General features: G+C 42.6%; 1 protein-coding gene across 1 annotated transcript in view; it reads right to left on the bottom strand.

Annotated features, from left to right (window-relative positions):
• MARCO (macrophage receptor with collagenous structure) overlaps positions 1–14,084 on the bottom strand; it is a 37,102-nt gene extending 23,018 nt beyond the window's left edge. The window contains exons 1-2 of the mRNA XM_045804081.2: positions 13,903–14,084; positions 293–394 (exon numbers count right to left, since the gene is read on the bottom strand). Of these exons, the coding sequence (XP_045660037.1) occupies positions 293–394; positions 13,903–14,011 (211 nt within the window). The 5' untranslated portion in view covers positions 14,012–14,084. The remainder of the gene's footprint in view (positions 1–292; positions 395–13,902) is intronic.
• Positions 14,085–18,627: the final 4,543 nt, after the last annotated feature.

Here is an 18,627-nt window from a genome sequence, read left to right on the forward strand (position 1 = left end):
GGTTACTGCTCAGACACACAGAGGCTCGCAGATGTTTTCTCTGTCTCTCTCTCAATCTGTCTCTATGTCTTTCTCTCTCTCTCTCTCTCTATCACACACACACACACACACACACACACCACACACTCCCCTGTCCACTTCCCCCCACCAACCCCCATCAATGTGGATCCCCGGCTACCCAGGGACTAAGAACTCACTCTCGGCAGGTGGGCAGCGGTGACCCCAGGGCTCTCCACTCAACCTGAGCCCTGTGTCACCCGAGGAGGCACCAGATGGGACCAGACCTCTTTACCTTTCACCACCAGCAACCCAGCACCTGCGGTGAGCAGAATCAGGTAGATGGCCACCAGGACCATGAAGCAGTTCACCCCTCTTCTCTTCTTGGGGTTCGGATCTGAAACACAACCCCGGTGTAAGGCAGCTACTGTGGAAGGCAGAGACCAGGGAGCCCCACCCTGAGTCAGAATCCCCCCTCTGTGTGAGCAGGCGGCTCCCCAGGAGATTGAGGGTAAAGACGCAAAGTCCCACTACCCTCAAATCCTCCCCCTTATCCTCCTCTTCCCACAAGCCAGCAAGTGCCATTGTGGGTCACTCGTCAGTGTGGCTGGGCAAACGCCCATGCCCCCATCATTAGCTGGCAGAGTGCAGTCCTTAGACCAGGTGCACTGGCAAAGCCCCAGCACAGCGCCTGGTGATAGAGGGCTCTCGAGAGTTGTTTATCAAGTGAATTAATGCATGAACATACTTAAGGTTTAAAACTTTGGGAGGAGCAGGATTGTTGCCACTTTATCAACTCTGAGTGAGGTTTGAAGAAGTTGAAATATCTATTAGGTGATGAGACACAGATCTGGAATTCAGATTCGGGCTTCTGCTTTCTTTTTTCTTTAGATTATTTAATTATACAAATAAAATATGCTTCATATAATTTATCAAACCATATAGAAAATTTACAAGGGTTAATAATCTTATAATCGGGGACTTCGGAGGACCTCAATTCCCTGACGTCCTAACCTGCTGACATAAGCTTTGCTGGCATTCTGGGGTGTGGCCTTCCTCCTAGCCTGCTTGCTCATGGAAACTGGTAAGCCCATACACTGCTAGACAGACATGCTTTTTTTCTTTTGATTTTACAGAAATGATATATTACATATAATACAGCGCATTGCTTTCTGCAATGAATGATTTCCCATGGACATTCCTCTAGTTTTTTTTTTTGTTTTGTAGAGAAAGATTTAGCTCTTCTTTTAATAACTGCCTAATATCCCTTAAAGACAAGAGCCACAATTCATGCGGATATTTCCCTGTTGGCAAGCTGTTTCCAGTTGGGGCATTACAAAAGGGGCCACCGTGGTTCCAATACCATTCTTCCCCCCACACCAGCTGTCTCCCCATTTGGGGGGGCATCCAAAGGCAGGGAGGCAGCCCACAGAAGGCCCTGTGTTTCCCACCACTCATACTGACAGAGCACCTACTCTGTGCAAGGCATTGTCTGATATCGTCTCTGATGCTTCTGGCAATCCTGCAAGGTAGGTGTGATCACCCTCTTACATGGGGTTCAGAGAAGTTAGGGCAACACAACAGGCACATGCCCCTGGGTCCATCTAACCCTAGGGCCTGAGCTTGCCTCATTAACCTACACAGACAATTGCCCTTGGAAAAATGCAGTTGAAATGAGCCCCAAGGGCAGGTGTGAAGGGCAAAGGGATCATAGGTGGGCATCCCAGGGGAGGGAATAGAGACTTATGAACACATTTTTTGCTTTGTGGTAGATGATGGTGGGTTTTCAGTTGACTCTTATCATAGATGAGTATGAACCTTGAGTCTGTTTTCTGTGACCTATGGAACCTTCATTATTCTGCTGATATTGCTTCCAGGCACCTGCAGAACAGAGACCCCTACTTAAGCATCTTCTGATGCCTGGTGGTCTCCAGATGGCTTTGGCAGCAGCAAGAGGAATGATTTCTTGGCTAGGTGGTTTTTTAGTTAGTGGCACTTGGGTATGCTTGGTCTAGCACAGTATCCCTCTAGCACAGTATCTGCACGTCCCAGATGGTGGCCCACACAGCAGCCCGAGTGAACTCTCTCACACACAACCTGGCCAAGTCACTTCCCTGCCTTCAGCCTTTCCATGGCTGTTCACTGTCCTTGGGACAATCAGGAAGACCTGCTGCCTGGTTCTCCTATGGCTGTACCCACACACCACACCCCATGTGGACTCTGACCCACAGGCAGGCTGGACCACTCGTCGTTACACCCTTCTCACTCCAGGCCGTGTATCTTCTCTGAGTATAAACCCTGCCTCCTCCCTCCTGCATGAATAATTCCTCTTCATCCTCTGGGAGCACAGTGGAGCTTCTCCTGCTCCAAGATACGTTCTCTGACTCCCTTGGCTTAGGTGGGACCCTGCTCTGCTTCCCCACGTCACTCCGTCTTTCCACCTGATATGGCATCCATCATCCTGAACTATGTCTGTTTATGTCTCAGTTTCCCTCCCCACTCCCCAATATTCTGGAAGCTTCTAGGGCTGCCTTCCAGCACCAACATGGTATCTACCACGCAAGATGAGCCAGAAAGATGACGAATGAATGGATGAATAATTGGTTGCTGAGGTCTGGGTCCTGAACATGTGCAGAGTGGAACAGTGCCAGTTCAAAAGTGTTGGAAAAGCATCAGGAATGCAACTTCAGACCTCAAGCAAGCGTACAATCAGGGCGAGGATGGGTAACATACAAGGGAAGCCTCATATTGAAGAGTAGATGGTGGACAATGAATATGACCTTGTAGACAGCACTAAACTTGAGGAAACAATAGGAATAGAAGGATAGTGTGCTTCAGAGGCACAGGTGTCATAGGGGTTGGAGGTGGCAGTGAGGGCCAGCATGGAAAATACAGATATTTTCAAACCAGATGGTAGGAAGGGTGGAAGGCATTTGAGTGAAGATAGTGAGAGGACAAACAAACATGGTCCTATGGATGGGAATAGTTCAAGGGTGTCCACTCAGGCCCAGAATGCTTTTTTTTTTTAAGATTTTATTTTATTTATTTGACAGAGAGAGAGACAGCCAGCGAGAGAGGCAACACAAGCAGGGGGAGTGGGAGAGGAAGAAGCAGGCTCCCAGCAGAAGAGCCTGACATGGGGCTCGATCCCAGAACGCTGGGATCACGCCCTGAGCCGAAGGCAGACACTTAACAACTGAGCCACCCAGGCGCCCCCCAGAATGCTCTTTTAAGTCAGAGCTCTCATGTAGCATAGAGGCAAGGTATCTTAGAAACTGGGAATTTTGAATCTGTGGGCATTTATCTAACTCACTTACAAAGCAGAAAATCTGATAAATGCTTTACCCTCGATGCTGATTTCTAAGAGGGTAGAAGAAACTGCAAAGGAACATCTATTCCAAAGTGATTTCACCAACAAGGAAGGGTTGTCTGAGATGAGAGAATGAATGAAGCCTCCAGTAAACTAGAATGAGCATCCCTGGAGTAAACTATGGTGAGTCCAGGTGAAGATTTTAGGAAAGCAGTTTTCAGAAATATGACAGCTCTATTGACTGACTCACAGTGAAAATGTGGCTCCAGAGGGAAATAAAATTTTAATTCCATAAAAAATCTCAATGAAGATAAACAGTCTGTGTATAAACTCTAGGGTCCCCAGGCCTGTCATCTCCCAGCCCCTCACCCAGTGACAGAAGGTGGCTTGGTGTGGGCAGAAGACCCCTCTCCTTGCCCCCGGTACTGGGCTGCTGGCGAGTAGGCCCAGCAAAGTGGTCGCTGCCCTGTTGGCTTGATGTCTCCCACCCCTGACCCAGGATCACTGGGCAGTCTGAAAAGTATCTTCTGTCCCTGCAGACAACATCAGCAGGGAGCAAAGAAGAGTACTAGTAGCATCATGTAAACAAAGCAGACCAGAATAGAACAGTCAAGGTTCTGAAAACAAAGTTGTTATTGGAACCACAGCTCACAAAAGTGAGCCAGAATTTATGTGATAAACCTAAACAGTATGATTTAAAATAGAAAATTTTAAACAGGATCTAGAGTGTCCTAACATACTACACAAAATGTCCACAATACAATGGAAAATCACTCATCATACCAAGAACAGAGAAAATTACAACTTGAACGAAAAAAAGACAATCAACAGAACACCTGGGTGGCTCAGTAAGTTAAGTGGCTGGTTCTTGATTTTGGCTCAGGTCATGATCTCAGTGTTCTGGGATTGAACCCCGCATTGGACTCCATGTTCAGCAGGGAGTTTGCTTGAGAATTCTCTTTCCCTCTCCCTCTGCCCCTCCTTGCACTCTCTCAAATAAATAAATAAATAAATCTTAAAAAAAAAAGATCATCAACAGGTGTCAGTATGGAGATGATACAAACATTGGAATTAGTAAGGATTTTAAGGCATGCATAACAAAAATGCTTTAATAAGCAATTACAAATATTTTGAACAAAAAATTTTTTTTCGTCTACTGAAAAATAGAGAATATAAAGAAAAACCAAATGGAAATTGTGGGATGTAAAAGCTCCAATTAAAAAAAATCTCACTAGATGGGCTCAATAGGGCAATAGAAGTAATAAGGGAGAGAAACAATGAACTAAAGGATAAAACAATAGAAATTACCCTTCTTGAAAAACAGAGAAAAATGACTTAAAAAAAATGAACAGAGGCTCAGAGATCTACGTATCAATAACAAAACACATAATATTCATATCCTTAAAGTCCCAGAAAGAGTGTGAAGCTGAAAAAAAAATTTAAAGAAATAATGGTGGCTGAAAACTTCTCAACCTTGGTGAAAGTCACAAACCCACAAATTCAAGAACTTGAGCAAGCCCCAAACATGATAAATTCAAGCAATCAATAGCAAGACACATCATGAGTTAAAAATCTGGGGGGAAAAAAACCCTACATAGCAAGAAAATTAAAAATCCAAAGAAAAAGAAAAATATCTTGAAAGCAGCCAAGAGAAAAATAACCCATTACCTATACAGATACCAATTTGAATGACAGCAGATTTCTCATCTGAAATTGGAAGTGACAAGACATTTTTCATGTGCTCGAAGAAACGAATTATCAACAGTATCTAGTGAAAATATTCCTTAAGAATGAATGGGAAGTAAAGAGATTCTCAGATGAAGGAAAACTAAGGGAAGTTATTGCTAGTAGATCTACCTTGGAAGAATGGCTAAAGGGGGGCACCTGGCTGGCTCAGCCAATAGACATGCAAGTCTTGATCTCAGGGTTCAAGCCACAGGTTGGGTGTAGAGATTACTTAAAAATAAAATCTTCAAGAAAAAAAATAGCTAAAGGAATTTCTTCAAACAGAAAGGAAAAAATAATAGCAGAAGGCATGGCACTTCCAAAAGGAAAGAAGAATAAGAAAAAAGAATGGGTAAACCTAGAGATATGTTTAGACCATCCCCTTCATGACTTTTTAAAATCACATTTTTTTAAAGATTTTATGTATTTATTTGAGAGAGAGGGAGAGAGAGAGCACAAACAGGGGGAGGGGCAGAGGTAGAAGCAGACTTCCTGCTAAGCAGGGAGCCCAACATGGGGCTCAATCCTAGGACCCTGAGATCATGACCTGAGCCGAAGGCAGACGCTTAACCGACTGAGCCACCTAGGCACCCCTAAAATCACATTTGATGGTTGAAATGAAAAATTATAATTAAGTGATAATTACTGCATGTAGAGGAAATGCTTAAGACAATTGCATTTCAAAAATGGAAAGACTCAAAATACATAAATGGAAATAAGTTTTCAAAACTTGACTCCAAGTGGTAGAATGTTGACGTTGGTAGACTGTGATAAATTATACATGTTTATTGTAATGCCCAGAAAAAAAGTAAGAAAACTATTTCCAATGATGAACTAAAAAACAAACAAACAAAAAACTATAAATAAATCAAAATGGAATTCTAAAACATGTTCAAGTAACCCATAGGAAAGTAATAAAAGAAAAGCTGATAATGGGAAACAAAGGGACAAAGAGAAAATGCACAATAATGGGGCAGATTTAAGCCCAAACACATCAATTACTTTAATGTAAATGGTTTAAATATACCAATTAGAAGGCAGATAGTGTGGCAAAAGTAGATTAAAAAGCATGACTCCTCTGTATGCTGGAGTTGCTATCTCCAAGAAATCAACAACAGAGCTTCTATTTTATGAAGCAAAAACTGATGTAACTGAAAGGAGGAATCAATATAGACACAATCATATTGGGGACTTTTTTTTTTTAAGATTTTATTTATTTATTTGACAGAAATAGAGACAGCCAGTGAGAGAAGGAACACAAGCAAGGGGAGTGGGAGAGGAAGAAGCAGGCTCCTAGCGGAGGAGCCTGATGTGGGGCTTGATCCCATAATGCCAGGATCACGCCCTGAGCCGAAGGCAGACGCTTAACCGCTGTGCCACCCAGGCACCCCCATATTGGGGACTTTAACACCCCACTCTCAGAAATTGAGAGACAATCAGCAAAGATATAGAAGAAATGAACAATGCCATAAACCAACAGGATCTAATGAACAATTATAGAACACTCCATGTAACAACAGCAGAATACACATTCTTTCCATTCACATTGGGATATTCACCAAGACAGAGCATAGCATGGGTCATAAAACAAACCCCAACAAAATGGAAATGAAATGAAGTTGCACAGAGTATGTTTTTTGACAATGGAATCAAAATAGAAGTCAATAACACATAGACAACAGGAAAACCTCTCAACACTTGGAAAGTTTTTCAAAAATTAAATAATGCATGGGCTATGAAGTCTTAAATAAAAAATTTTAAAAATAAAACTGATCGAAAGTCAGAATACAACATACCAAATTACTGAATTCATCCAAAGTAGTACTGGAAGGGAAATTTATAGCAGCACTCAAGGCTCACGTTACACATGAGAAATGGTCTGAAGCCAATAAACTAGGTTCCTAGCTCAAAGAACTGGGAGAGAAGAGCAAAATAAACCCTCAGCAACCAGAAAAAAAATAAAATAAAAAATAATAGAGATCAGAGAAGAAATCGATGAGATTTAAAATAGGAAAACAAAAGAGAAGACTGGTAGGAAATAAGTCAAGCAGAGAAAGACAACTATCATATGATTTCTCTCATCTATGGAACATAAGAACTAGGATGATCAGTAGGGAAAGAAAGGGATAAAGAAAGGGGGGGTAATCAGAAGGGGGAATGAAACATGAGAGACTATGGACTGTGAGAAACAAACTGAGGACTTCAGAGGGGAGGGGGGTGGGGGAATGGGATAGACCGGTGATGGGTAGTAAAGAGGGCACGTATTGCATGGTGCACTGGGTGTTATACAGAACTAATGAATCATTGAGCCTTACATTGGAAACCGGGGATGTACTGTATGGTGACTAACATAATATAATAAAAATCATTAAAAAAAAAAAAAAAAAAGAGAAGACTGGTAGAACAAAATGCTGATTCCTTGAATAAAATCAATTAAATTGATAAAGTTCTGGAAATACTGATGAAGAGAAAAAGAGAGAAAGACACAAATCACCAATATCAGGAATGAAACGCGTGCCATTACCACAGATCCTGCAGCCCTTACCAAGAAAATAAGAAGATCCTATCACTGACTTCATGCTCACACCTTAGAAGAAATGAACCGATTTCTCCAAAATTACGAACTACCATGTCTTAACCAACATTAAATAGATAACATGAATATCTACATCTATTAAATAAACTTAATTCGTACTTAAAAAATCTCCTGAAAAAGAAATATCCAGGCCCAGATAATTTTAATGGAGTTTTTTATCAAACCTCTAAGAGAATTAACACCAGTTTTACACACTCTCTTATAGATAATGAAGAGTAAAGAACACTTCCTAACTCATTTTAGGTCAGGATTACCTTGAAATGAAAATCAAAGACAGTGCAAAAGAAAACTGAAGATCAGTATCTCTCATGAAATTTGACACAAAAATCGTTAACAAAATATTAGTAAACCATATCAAGCAATGTATAAAAAGAATTTATATACCATGACTAAATGGGTATAATACAAGGCTGGTTCGATACCAGAAATCAATCAATATGATCCACCGTATCAATGAGGCAAAGAAGAAAAATCAAATAACCATATAACTGATGAAGAAAAAGCATTTGACAAAATCAAATTCATAATAAAACTCTCATAATTAAAATTCATAATTCTAACTCTCATAATAATAAATTCAAAATAAAAACGCTCAGCAAACTAGAAATAAAAGAGAATTGTCCTTAACTTAAAAAAAAGGAGCATTGGGGTGCCTGGGTAGCTCAGTCGGTTAAGCGCCTGACTCTTAATTTCGGCTAGGGTCATGGGATCATGCCCTGTGTGGGGTTCCATGCTCAGCATGGAGTCTGCTTGTCCCTCTCCCTCTGCTCCTTCTCCCACTCTCTCTCTTTCTCTTGAGTAAATAAATGAATAAAATTTTTTAAAAAAAAGGAGCATCTAAGAAATATCTAAAGCTAACGTGATAGATCATGGTGACCCAGAACCATTTCCTCTGAAGATTGGGAACGAGGCAAGGATGTCTGTTCTCACTCTCTTATTCAGTCACATGTTGATACACTACTGGCAAATAAGTGGAAATTGCAATTACAATGTAATGGAATTTACAGTCAATCCGAAGGAAATGAAATATGTAGATATAAAGGTAACAAAATGTATAGAGGATCTGTATGCTGAAAATTGTAAAACCCTAATTAAAAAACAAAACCAAAAAACACAGAGACCTAAATCAATGTGGAGGCACCCTGAGTTCACAGGACTAAGCAAAGTAAGATGTCGATTCTCCGAAACTGATCTGGAGGTATAACACAGCTCCTTGACAAAATCCCAGCAAGGTTTTTTTGTGGGTATTGATAAGCTCAAATTAAAATTTACTTGGAAAGGTACAAGCCACAAAATGGCGAAAATCATCTTGAAAAAGACAAATAAAATGTGAGGAATAATGACTTGACGTTTAGGCTCACAATAAACCCGCAGTGATCAGGACAGTGTGGGATGGGTGGAGGGATGGACATATGGGTTTACAGAACAGAATAAAGAACACAGAATTGTCCTTACACAAATATAAACAACTGGTTTTTTTTTTTTTTGACAAGTTACAAAAGTAATTTAATGGAGGAAGCAGAGCCTTTTCAGCAAATGGTGTTGGAGCAACTGGACACCCATAGGCGAAAAACAAAACAAAACAAAAACAAAACAAATCTTGACCTAAGTGAAATTTAGGTCATTAGGTCAAGATTTGTTTATTTATATATATAAATAAATATATATAAATATAAATATATATATTTAATATATAAGTATATATACACATTATATATATATTACATATATACTACATATACACATCACATGTATATTATATATACATTACATATATAATACATATATAATATATATACATATATAATACATATTACATACATATGCAATGTTATATATACAAATATACATATGTATTACATGTATACATTATATATGTATATATACATATGTATATGTATGTGTATATTACATATATATACATTACATATATTATATACATATATGCAAGTATATGTATATAATACATATGTTACATGAACCATGGACTTAATTGTAAAATGTGAAATTATAAAATTTTTAGAATTAAACTTAAGAGAAAAATATTTATAATTAAACACAAGAGAAAAATTGGGGGACCTATGGCCAGGTGAAGAGTTCTTAGACTTGACATCAAAAGCACAATCCATAAAAGGGAAAATTGCTAGGTAGGGCCTCCACAGGATTACATGATTTTGCTTTGCAAAAGATTGTTAAAAGGATGAAAAGACCTGTTACAGACTGGGAGAGAATATTTGCAAACCACCTATCCAGCAAAGGACTTGTATTTTGAATAGATAAAGTGCTCTCAAAACTAAATAGTCAGAAAGACAAACAATCCCATTAAAACATTGGCAAAAGACATGAAGAGGCATTTCATATACAAATGGGGAAAAAAGCACGTGACAAGATATCCAACATTATTAGCCATTAGGAAAATGCAAATCAAAATTACAATAAGATATCACAATCGTACACTCATCAGAATGGCTAAAATAAAAATAGTAATAATACCAACTGTGGGCAAGAATTCAGAGCAACTGAATCTATTGTATATCGCTGGTGGGAATGTAAATGACACAACCACACTGGAAAAATAGATCAGCTGTTTCTTATAAAACCAAACATACACTTAGAATCCAGCAATTGCACTTTGGGGCATTCATTCCTAGAGAAATGAAAACTTAGGCTTATACAAAAACTTGTACATAAATGATCATAGTGGCTTTATTTGTAATAGCCCCAAGCTGGCAACAACCCATACATCTTTCAATGGGTGCGTGCTTAAACAAAGTGTGGTACATTCATATCATGGACTAATACTCACGAAAAATACTCATAAATAAAAAGAACTGTTGATAGAACAACTTGGATGGATCTCAAGGGAACCATGCTATGTGAAAAAAAAGCCAATCTTTAAAAAGTTACATACTTTTTCCATTTAGATAACATTCTTTCCGTAACAAAATTATAGAAATGGGGGACTGATTGGGGGTTGTTGGGGGGCAGTGATAGCTGGTGGGGGAGTGAGGGGCCTGTGTGGCTATAAAGGCAGCACGAGAGAGTTGTGTGGTGAAGGAACAGTTTGATATTTTGATATTGGTGATGGTTACACAAATATATGCATATGGTAAAATTGTAGAGTACTGTATTCACGCACACAAATGAGTGCCTATAAAACTAATGAAATCGAAATAAGCTCTGTAAGCTGTAGCAATATCAGTTTCCTGGTTGTGATAGTGTCCTATAGCTATGCAAGATGTTCTCACTGGGAGAAACTAGGTGGGGCTCACAGACACTTCCCTAGACATTTTTTTGCAAGTTTCTGTGAATCTGTAATTATTTCATAATAAAAGGCTGGAAAAAAAAAATCCGGGGTAAAGCCGGACGTCTAAAAGGTGCTGAGAAATAGTGACATGACAAAAAACAAAGTCAGAACAAGGACCTGAAGTGACAGTGAGCACGTCAACAAGGGTGACCTTGAATAGATTCCAGGGTTAAGGTCTATTAGGAGAATGCTTGAAATTATCTTTCGAGCAGGAAGAGGAGACAGCTAGACCCACAGCTGGGAGCCAGGGCTTAATGTTAAATCAAAACAAACAACATCTTCTCTATCTGTACTTTTGGGGGTTCTCTCTGCCAAGAAGAATGTTCTTTGGACCGAAATTGGTGGGAAGACATATCAAGAAGCGAGATGTGAAGCCTGAAATAGTTGAGAGGTCCAGATAGATTACATCCCACAGACCTGCAAGAGCTTCCTGATGTGCTAACAGATCTCCTTCTGGAGAAACCAGAAACATTGGGAGAGAGACAGGAAGGCTCAAGACAGAAAAATGTTCATAATTTTCAAAAAGATGGACAGGAGTACATGCCAGAAGGATATTGTCATCGGGGACAAATGGAGAGTCTCTTGTTTGAGCCCAAATGCTCCGCCTGAGGGGGAAGATGGAGCTGATACTAGTCCATGAGGAAAGACATGGAGTTTTGTTGGACATTCAGGGCAGCAAGAGCACCGGTCTGTTGAGACTCTTCAGAAAATAATCTTCAACAGACTTAAGAGAAAGAAGGGAGGAAGGAGGGAGGGGGAAAGGAAGATGCTTGAAGCCATTTAGTGCTGAAGCAAGTAGCTTCATTTCAGTAAGCCGTGAGGGGGTCACTATGTTACAGAGCCTCACAGTGATTACTGTCCCTATGGCATTCATCTAGAAACTTCCATATGTTCCAAGATCTTTGTATGAGAAGACAGGAGGTTGTGAATGTGTTTAGAGAAATGTTCCTTCCAGGGCACCTGGGTGGTTCAGTCAGTTGAGCATCTGCCTTTTGCTCAGGTCGTGACCTCAGGGTCCTGGGATCCAGCCAAGACCCACGTCAGGCTCCCTGCTCAGCGGGGAGTCTACTTCTCCCTCCCCCCATCCCCCACCCCGCTTGTGCTCTCTCTGTCTCTCTCAAATAAAATAAAATCTGAAAGAAAGAAAAGAAAGAAAGAAAGAAAGAAAGAAAGAAAGAAAGAAAGAAAGAAAAAAAAAGAAAAAGAAAGAAAGAAAGAAAGAAAGAAAGAAAGAAAGAAAGAAAAATATTCCTTCTAACCGAGCTGTTTTGTTTTTTTAGTTAGATTTTTAATTAATAGTATCCATAACTGAAGTCAGAAATCTGGAATTTCCCCCTTAAGGCTGGCCTCCCCCTCACTTGCCTTGTCCCCACCGTTATAGTCCTACTGACTTGAATTCTAATATCTGTCCAGAACATTCTCTCTTTTCCTTCCTTATAACCACCGCCTCTTATTGTCTCTTACTGCCATGCTTCTGTCTATCCCCAGAGTTACTCTTTCTAGCTTGTTCCACATCTATGATAGCGAGTAATCTCAAATGCAAACCAATGTCTCTTAGCCCAACATCAGACTTTCAAAGCTCCCCATTGTCTTCAGGACAAAGTCTAAATTAATTGGCCCTAGTCTCAATCCCCACTGAACTTTCCCCACTCAATGTTGGCCCCACCGCATGCAACTTTTTGTATTTTTCTAAATACTCCCTATGAATATATCATAAACCCACGGTCTTCTATTCCTGCCCCAGCCAGCATCTTATTTCATGAATTCCCTTTATCCTTTACACTTTAGAAGAGGTCTCACCTCTGACCTCCAGGTCAGACCAGGTTAGATCTGTCCATAGATCTGTCCTAGGATTGTATAAAAATCATCTGTTTACAGGTGGCCTGATCCCTACTAACCTCCTGCCACCACTGACATGACTGAAGACTCCCCGTTAATTCTTGTGTGTCCTCTCGGTGCCAAGGGCTGTGCCTAGTAGGTGCTGAATATGTTTGATTCCCTGACTTTGCTTGCACATTTTCAGTATCTTAAAAAGTCATATATCCAGAATGCTACATTCCCCAAAGTTCTGAATAACCAACAACTAGTAAAGTCATTTGCACCCATGCATTCTCTGTTACCGCACTGTGAATTCCTAAAGACAGAACACTCAACTGTGCATCTTTGTACCCCCCTTCAATTCCAGCCAGTGACCAAATACTGGGTGAGAGGGACAGGTCAGGCTGGGGGACAGAGCTGCAATTGCTCTGAACATACGACTTCCAGGAAAGACTGGAGTGGGAATGACTCATCAACTTGGAAGGCAATTCCTAGAGGATATTCTAGCATGGGAAATCAGAGATCCCCTGTGGCAAACACTCACTGGTGACTTTAAATTCTAGAAGATTTAAAAAATGCATCACCTGTATAAGGATGAGGGAGAAAAATAAAGATGACAGAGTTCCCTGAATTTTTAAAACCTGCACTGAATCTAAGACAAACTAATTATGAAGCTATGAACATATCCTAGCCAGCACGAAATGGAGAAAGCACTCCCCGATCAACACATCAGTTATAACGGAAGTCACCTTAAAGAATTTTAAAGGAATTACATTAAATAAATATGTAGCCCTTGGCTCTCATTTTTGCAGAACTTTTTCATCCCTCTTGTGTTGCTTTGCCATTTTGTCACAACCCCCATGTGTCAAAATAAGACCCTAATAAAAAAGAAGGGATGTACAGTACGTATTAGCAAGGGCAAATATTTTAATACACTCTATTGTGAAGCTGAAAAAAACCCCAACTATATGCTACAGATACAACATCTATTACTAACATCCCATGAATCCCAGACTGAAGCATTCCAGAAAGGTATTAGTGAGCGTCTATGGCACAAACCTAGGCTTCCTATCGCCTTGTCTATTCTTATGTTGCCAACCGAAAAAGTACATCACCAAGCAAAGTCATTACTGGGAAGCGGTACTTTACCATTGATTTCAAAGACCTCCATTGCAGGGAACATGGTTTGGTTGATGGCTGTTCCTTCTCCAGTGCTAGCCAAGAACTCTTCCTCCTTGAGAATTTCCTTATTTTCCATTGTGAAGCTTTATAGATGGCCAAAAGTCCTGGAGCCAGCAGAAATGCTGTCCTCAAGAGGAACCACTTGGGGAAAGATTGTTCTTATTTAACTACTGCAGCTAGCTGTAGACCACACAGCACTTCCCTTTGGCTCTGACTTCTGAATTTGCAAAATGTTTCCTGACATGATCAGAAATGGGCATGTCGCAAATACAGGCCATTCACATGTGGAGCTCCTATTCGGCACCGCTGCTTGTTAAGGGGAGTGGGGTTTGAGGTGGCTTTGGAGCAAAAGTCCCTGGTCCTTGGAACCACCCCTCACTCCCAGGCCCCTGAGAGCAGGGAGTTGGGTGACCCCAGGGAGGGTGTTTCTCTCCCTGCCCTCTGCCCATCCCAGGGCCGCTCTCATCCCAGTCCCAGGGCACTATCCCAGGACCTTTGCAGTTCACACTGAAATCTCCCTCCTTTGACCTACTTTGGCCTTAGGGTTCATCTTTTCTCCTGAAAGTGTGGACCTTGGACAGCAGCACCTGCATCACCGGAGATCTTGTTAGAAATGCAGAGTCTCGGGTCCCATCCCACGTGAATCCATATCTACAGTTTAACTAGCTTTCCAAGCGATGAATGTATGCGATGGAGAAGCACTGCCCTATACCACGCATGGTAGCATCTATTACCCTTGCGTGTGTATCTTCCCATGCTCCGCGTGTGGGGGCACATGCGTGCTTGCTCTGGCCCCAGCAAGACCTGAGCTCCATGAGAGGACAAACCCCCTCCCTAGCTCCTTCTTTTTTTTTTTTTAAAGATTTTTATTTATTTATTTGACAGAGATAGAGATAGCCAGCGAGAGAGGGAACACAGCAGGGGGAGTGGGAGAGGAAGAAGCAGGCTCATAGTGGAGGAGCCTGATGTGGGGCTTGATCCCGTAACGCCGGGATCACGCCCTGAGCCGAAGGTGGACGCTTAACCGCTATGCCACCCAGGCGCCCCTCCCTAGCTCCTTCTTGTCAGGCATTCCCTACCAGAAAGGACGCATAGCATGCTGGGGTCACGCAGACCCTACAAGCTCAGATGCTTGGGTTCAAATTCCACCTGCTCCACATAGCAGCTGTATGACTGTGGAAACATCACGCGAGCTCTGGGTGCCTCAGTTTCCTCGTTTGTCAAATAAGGGAGATGGGGTTATTTGTTGCATTGGCCGAATGAATTAGATCACCTCCCATGGTGGTTAGGATGGCGCCTGGTGAGCTGCGGGCACTGAGGTCATGTGGCTACTATCACTAGAGATGTTGTGAGCATCCGGGTTTCCGGGGAGAGGAAGGCAAGGGCTTTTGCCTTAAAGGAGCTCACAGTCTGGTATGTGGGCTGGAAGTGGATACAACTGAATTCTAGAAACTTGCTGTCACCTAAGAGGCTGGAAGTGACCTGGAGGCAGCGGTGCCAGAGGTGGGAACACCCCCAGAAAGTCTGCTGATCAGCTCTGGGTTCAAGGGAGGACCAGGGGGTTCGCCTGGAGAGTGTGATGGGGGGGCCTTTGAGGCAGGAAAGGTGGCTAGTGCAGCCTCCCAGGCAGGACACCTTCAGGGTGCAGAAGCCACGAGACTTTGGGGCTGTTTGGAACCTGAGAGGGGAGGAGGAGAGGTGGCCAGAGAAGAGGCTGAGCCCCACTCACTCACTTTGGTTGGCCTGTGGCGGGGCAGAAAGCAAAAAGGGCGAGAAACTCAGGAAAATGAGTGACTGGCTGTGTCCCCAAGGGAGAGGTCCCCTGTGATGCCCGCAGTTTCAACATTCGGGAAGTCCCTGCGGTGGGCTGAGGTGCCAGGAGCAGAAGGCAGCACAGAAAAGGTTAAAGGAACTGGAGCTGAGGAAATGAAAGCAGCTGGCAGCTCCAGTCGGAAGTGTGGGACATTCAAGGTAATAGAGGCGGCCGGGGGCTTCCCCTGTGGGCGGGGAATCTCCCCGCAGTGCCTCCACTCTCCGCCTGGGCAGCTCGGCTGGCTCTGGCCAAGGGCAATCCTCATCCATGACGGCGGGGACAGAGGGCTCATTGGAAACGTTGTGGGCTAATGACCAAGGGCTGCCGGCCTTCGAGGGAGCGTTTAGTGGACATCAAATGTGGTTGTTTTGGCTCTAGATATCGGGCCAGACAGACCTGGGGCACAAACCCAACTCTTGCAGGAACTTGCTGGGTGACCTGGGGTGTCTTACTCTCGGGGCGTCAGGACAAAGTAATAGCTCGTAGAACCATTACCCAGTATCCAGGATTTAGTAGGTCTCAAGCACTGTGCTGGTCACTTACATACATTACTCACCACTCGCAACAACGTGTAACCAGCCTCAGAACTTGTGGTTAAAAAGTGATGCCGGCAGAATTTGAATCCAGGATACTCTGCCTCTCCAGCCTGGTTTAAACCTCGTTTGATCCAGAGGCTGTAATCCAGAGGTTCTCACTGGAGGAGTTTTTTGAAAACACACATACCATTTCTCCACCCCCAGCCTGAAATTCTGGCTTTCATAAAAGCCCCAAGGCTGGTTTTAAAATGTGCAACCCGGCTGAGGACCTCTGCACAGAAGAATGAGGCAGTCACATGTAGTGCAGAGACCCGTGCAAGCCCTCAGGACTCCCTTCTGGAAGGATCCATCAGGTTGAACTATACGCAATTACTGATATTCATCCCTTCTTGACATGCAGTGAATGGATACTTCATAGGATCCAGGCTAATACGTCTAGCCTAGAGGGCTGGGACTAGAATAAGACAATTAAGGCACTAGCTTTGGGTGCAAAAGATTCAGTAATCAAGGTAGGTAACATTTTAACACAATATTTTAAAAATCAAAGTTAATGCCAAAAGCCCATGATGAACAAAATCTCAACATCTCAAAAAAAGACAGGATCCCACAGTGCACTTGGAATGACCCATCTCTTGCTCTCCCCCATCCTGGCCCTGCTCTTTACTCCCTGTTTCAGCAACCCCACTTGCAAAATGGAATACCAGTAGTTGACCTGTTTGCGCATAGGGTGGGTGTGGGGTCAAACAAAATAATAAAAGCATAAGCGTGTTTATAAATGAAAGGGCTCTCGGTAGAATGACATCTTCCATCAAGGTGACGCATAACATGAAACTCCTGCGTTGGCAATGTCACCCTTAAAAATCCCTTAAATCTCCCATTAAGTACAAAACACACAATTTGGGGGAATATTGTACAGTCTCTTCCTAAGTGTCTTCCACTCAGACACTTTTATCTCCAGGAATAAGGATCTAGATGTTTCTTCTCTCGAGCACCAGATGAAGTGGTCAACTTGCCTTTGGGATCATGCTGTTCAAGAAATGCAGGGTTTGGCTTTATTTTTCTAGCAAAGTGCCTATCACTGGGTTGGAGAATTTAAATGTGTGTTCAGAGTGGCTCTGATGTAGTTACATCAAGTTCCATTGTCCTCCGAGGGACAACCAAGTGGCTCACGGTGCTCTTTTAGACAGGGGGAATGGGGCTGGGGTCCCAGGCCGAGGCGACCCCAAGCCTGATGGTCTCAGTAGAGCTGGGCTTTCTCTGAACCACTGGACCCCAATCTAGTTTAGTCAATGGGCCACCTGGTAGATCAAGAATTCCTGAGCAGCCCCGTTCCAGCTGAACACTGGGGCAACTGCAGTAATGCACGATGTAAAAATCACCAGCACAAACTCAAGTGTTCAAAACAAATCAACAGAACCCCACAGCGAGCAGGCAAGCCGGTGAAACTTAACAACTGCTGGTTAATTTTAAAAATGAAAAAGCCCCATCAATACCAATGACCATAGGCAGGTGAATAGATAAATAAATGGCGGTACATTCATTCAATGAGATATGAATCAGTCATAAGAAAAACACAAGCAAATCTCCTAGAGCACCCCAACGTCCTTTCTCAATACTACCTCTTCCCTATTGTCATTCAGTCCACTGCAGTTAAAATCAGGAACCCGCAGCAAATCTGCCAGGGGGAGGCAAGCAAACAGAGCTAAGTCAATGGCGTGATCCCTTACTGGTATTTAAATCCTAGGCAGAGAGAAAATAGCCTAAAAATAGTTGAGGCTTCGCTCCTTCCTAGCAGTGTTGTCCTGAACAGCTCATTTCCTGCTACCCGATCTTAGCCCTGCCCTGTTTCCTACCCTGCCCCCCAAACTACGTTGGTTTCTCTCTTTTCTAAACCCAGTTCCTCCTGTCCAATCTCGAAGTCCTCTACATTCTTCCGCTAAATTTCCTCTTGCCAAGTGGGCTAGATTTGGTTCCTACTGCAGAGAGCTAAAGAACCCAGACTCCCCCAGCTCTGCACAAAGGATTTCCAGGGCCTTCTTCTGACCCTCTTTCTGCTTGCCTGTCAGGTCTGTGTGCCCTGTGGTTCTGGATTCCCACTGCCTTGGGGAGGGTACCTCCTTTATCAGCCTGAGCTTTGTGGGGCCCAACTAGCTCGAACTCAATCCAAGGGGAGGGTAGCCTCGCAGCTTTCAGAAATGAGGCGGGTGATTCATTCCCCAGTAACCTAATTCACTCCCTGATTTTTTCTTTCTTTTTTCAAGTTTTTATTTAAATTCCACTTGGTTAACATACAGTGTTATATTAGTCTCAGGTGTACAACATAGTGATTCAACGCTTCCATAC

Source organism: Ursus americanus, chromosome 1 (assembly GCF_024610735.1).
Source record: "Ursus americanus isolate L20-20 chromosome 1, mUrsAme1.1.p, whole genome shotgun sequence".
Classification (NCBI taxonomy): domain Eukaryota; kingdom Metazoa; phylum Chordata; class Mammalia; order Carnivora; family Ursidae; genus Ursus; species Ursus americanus.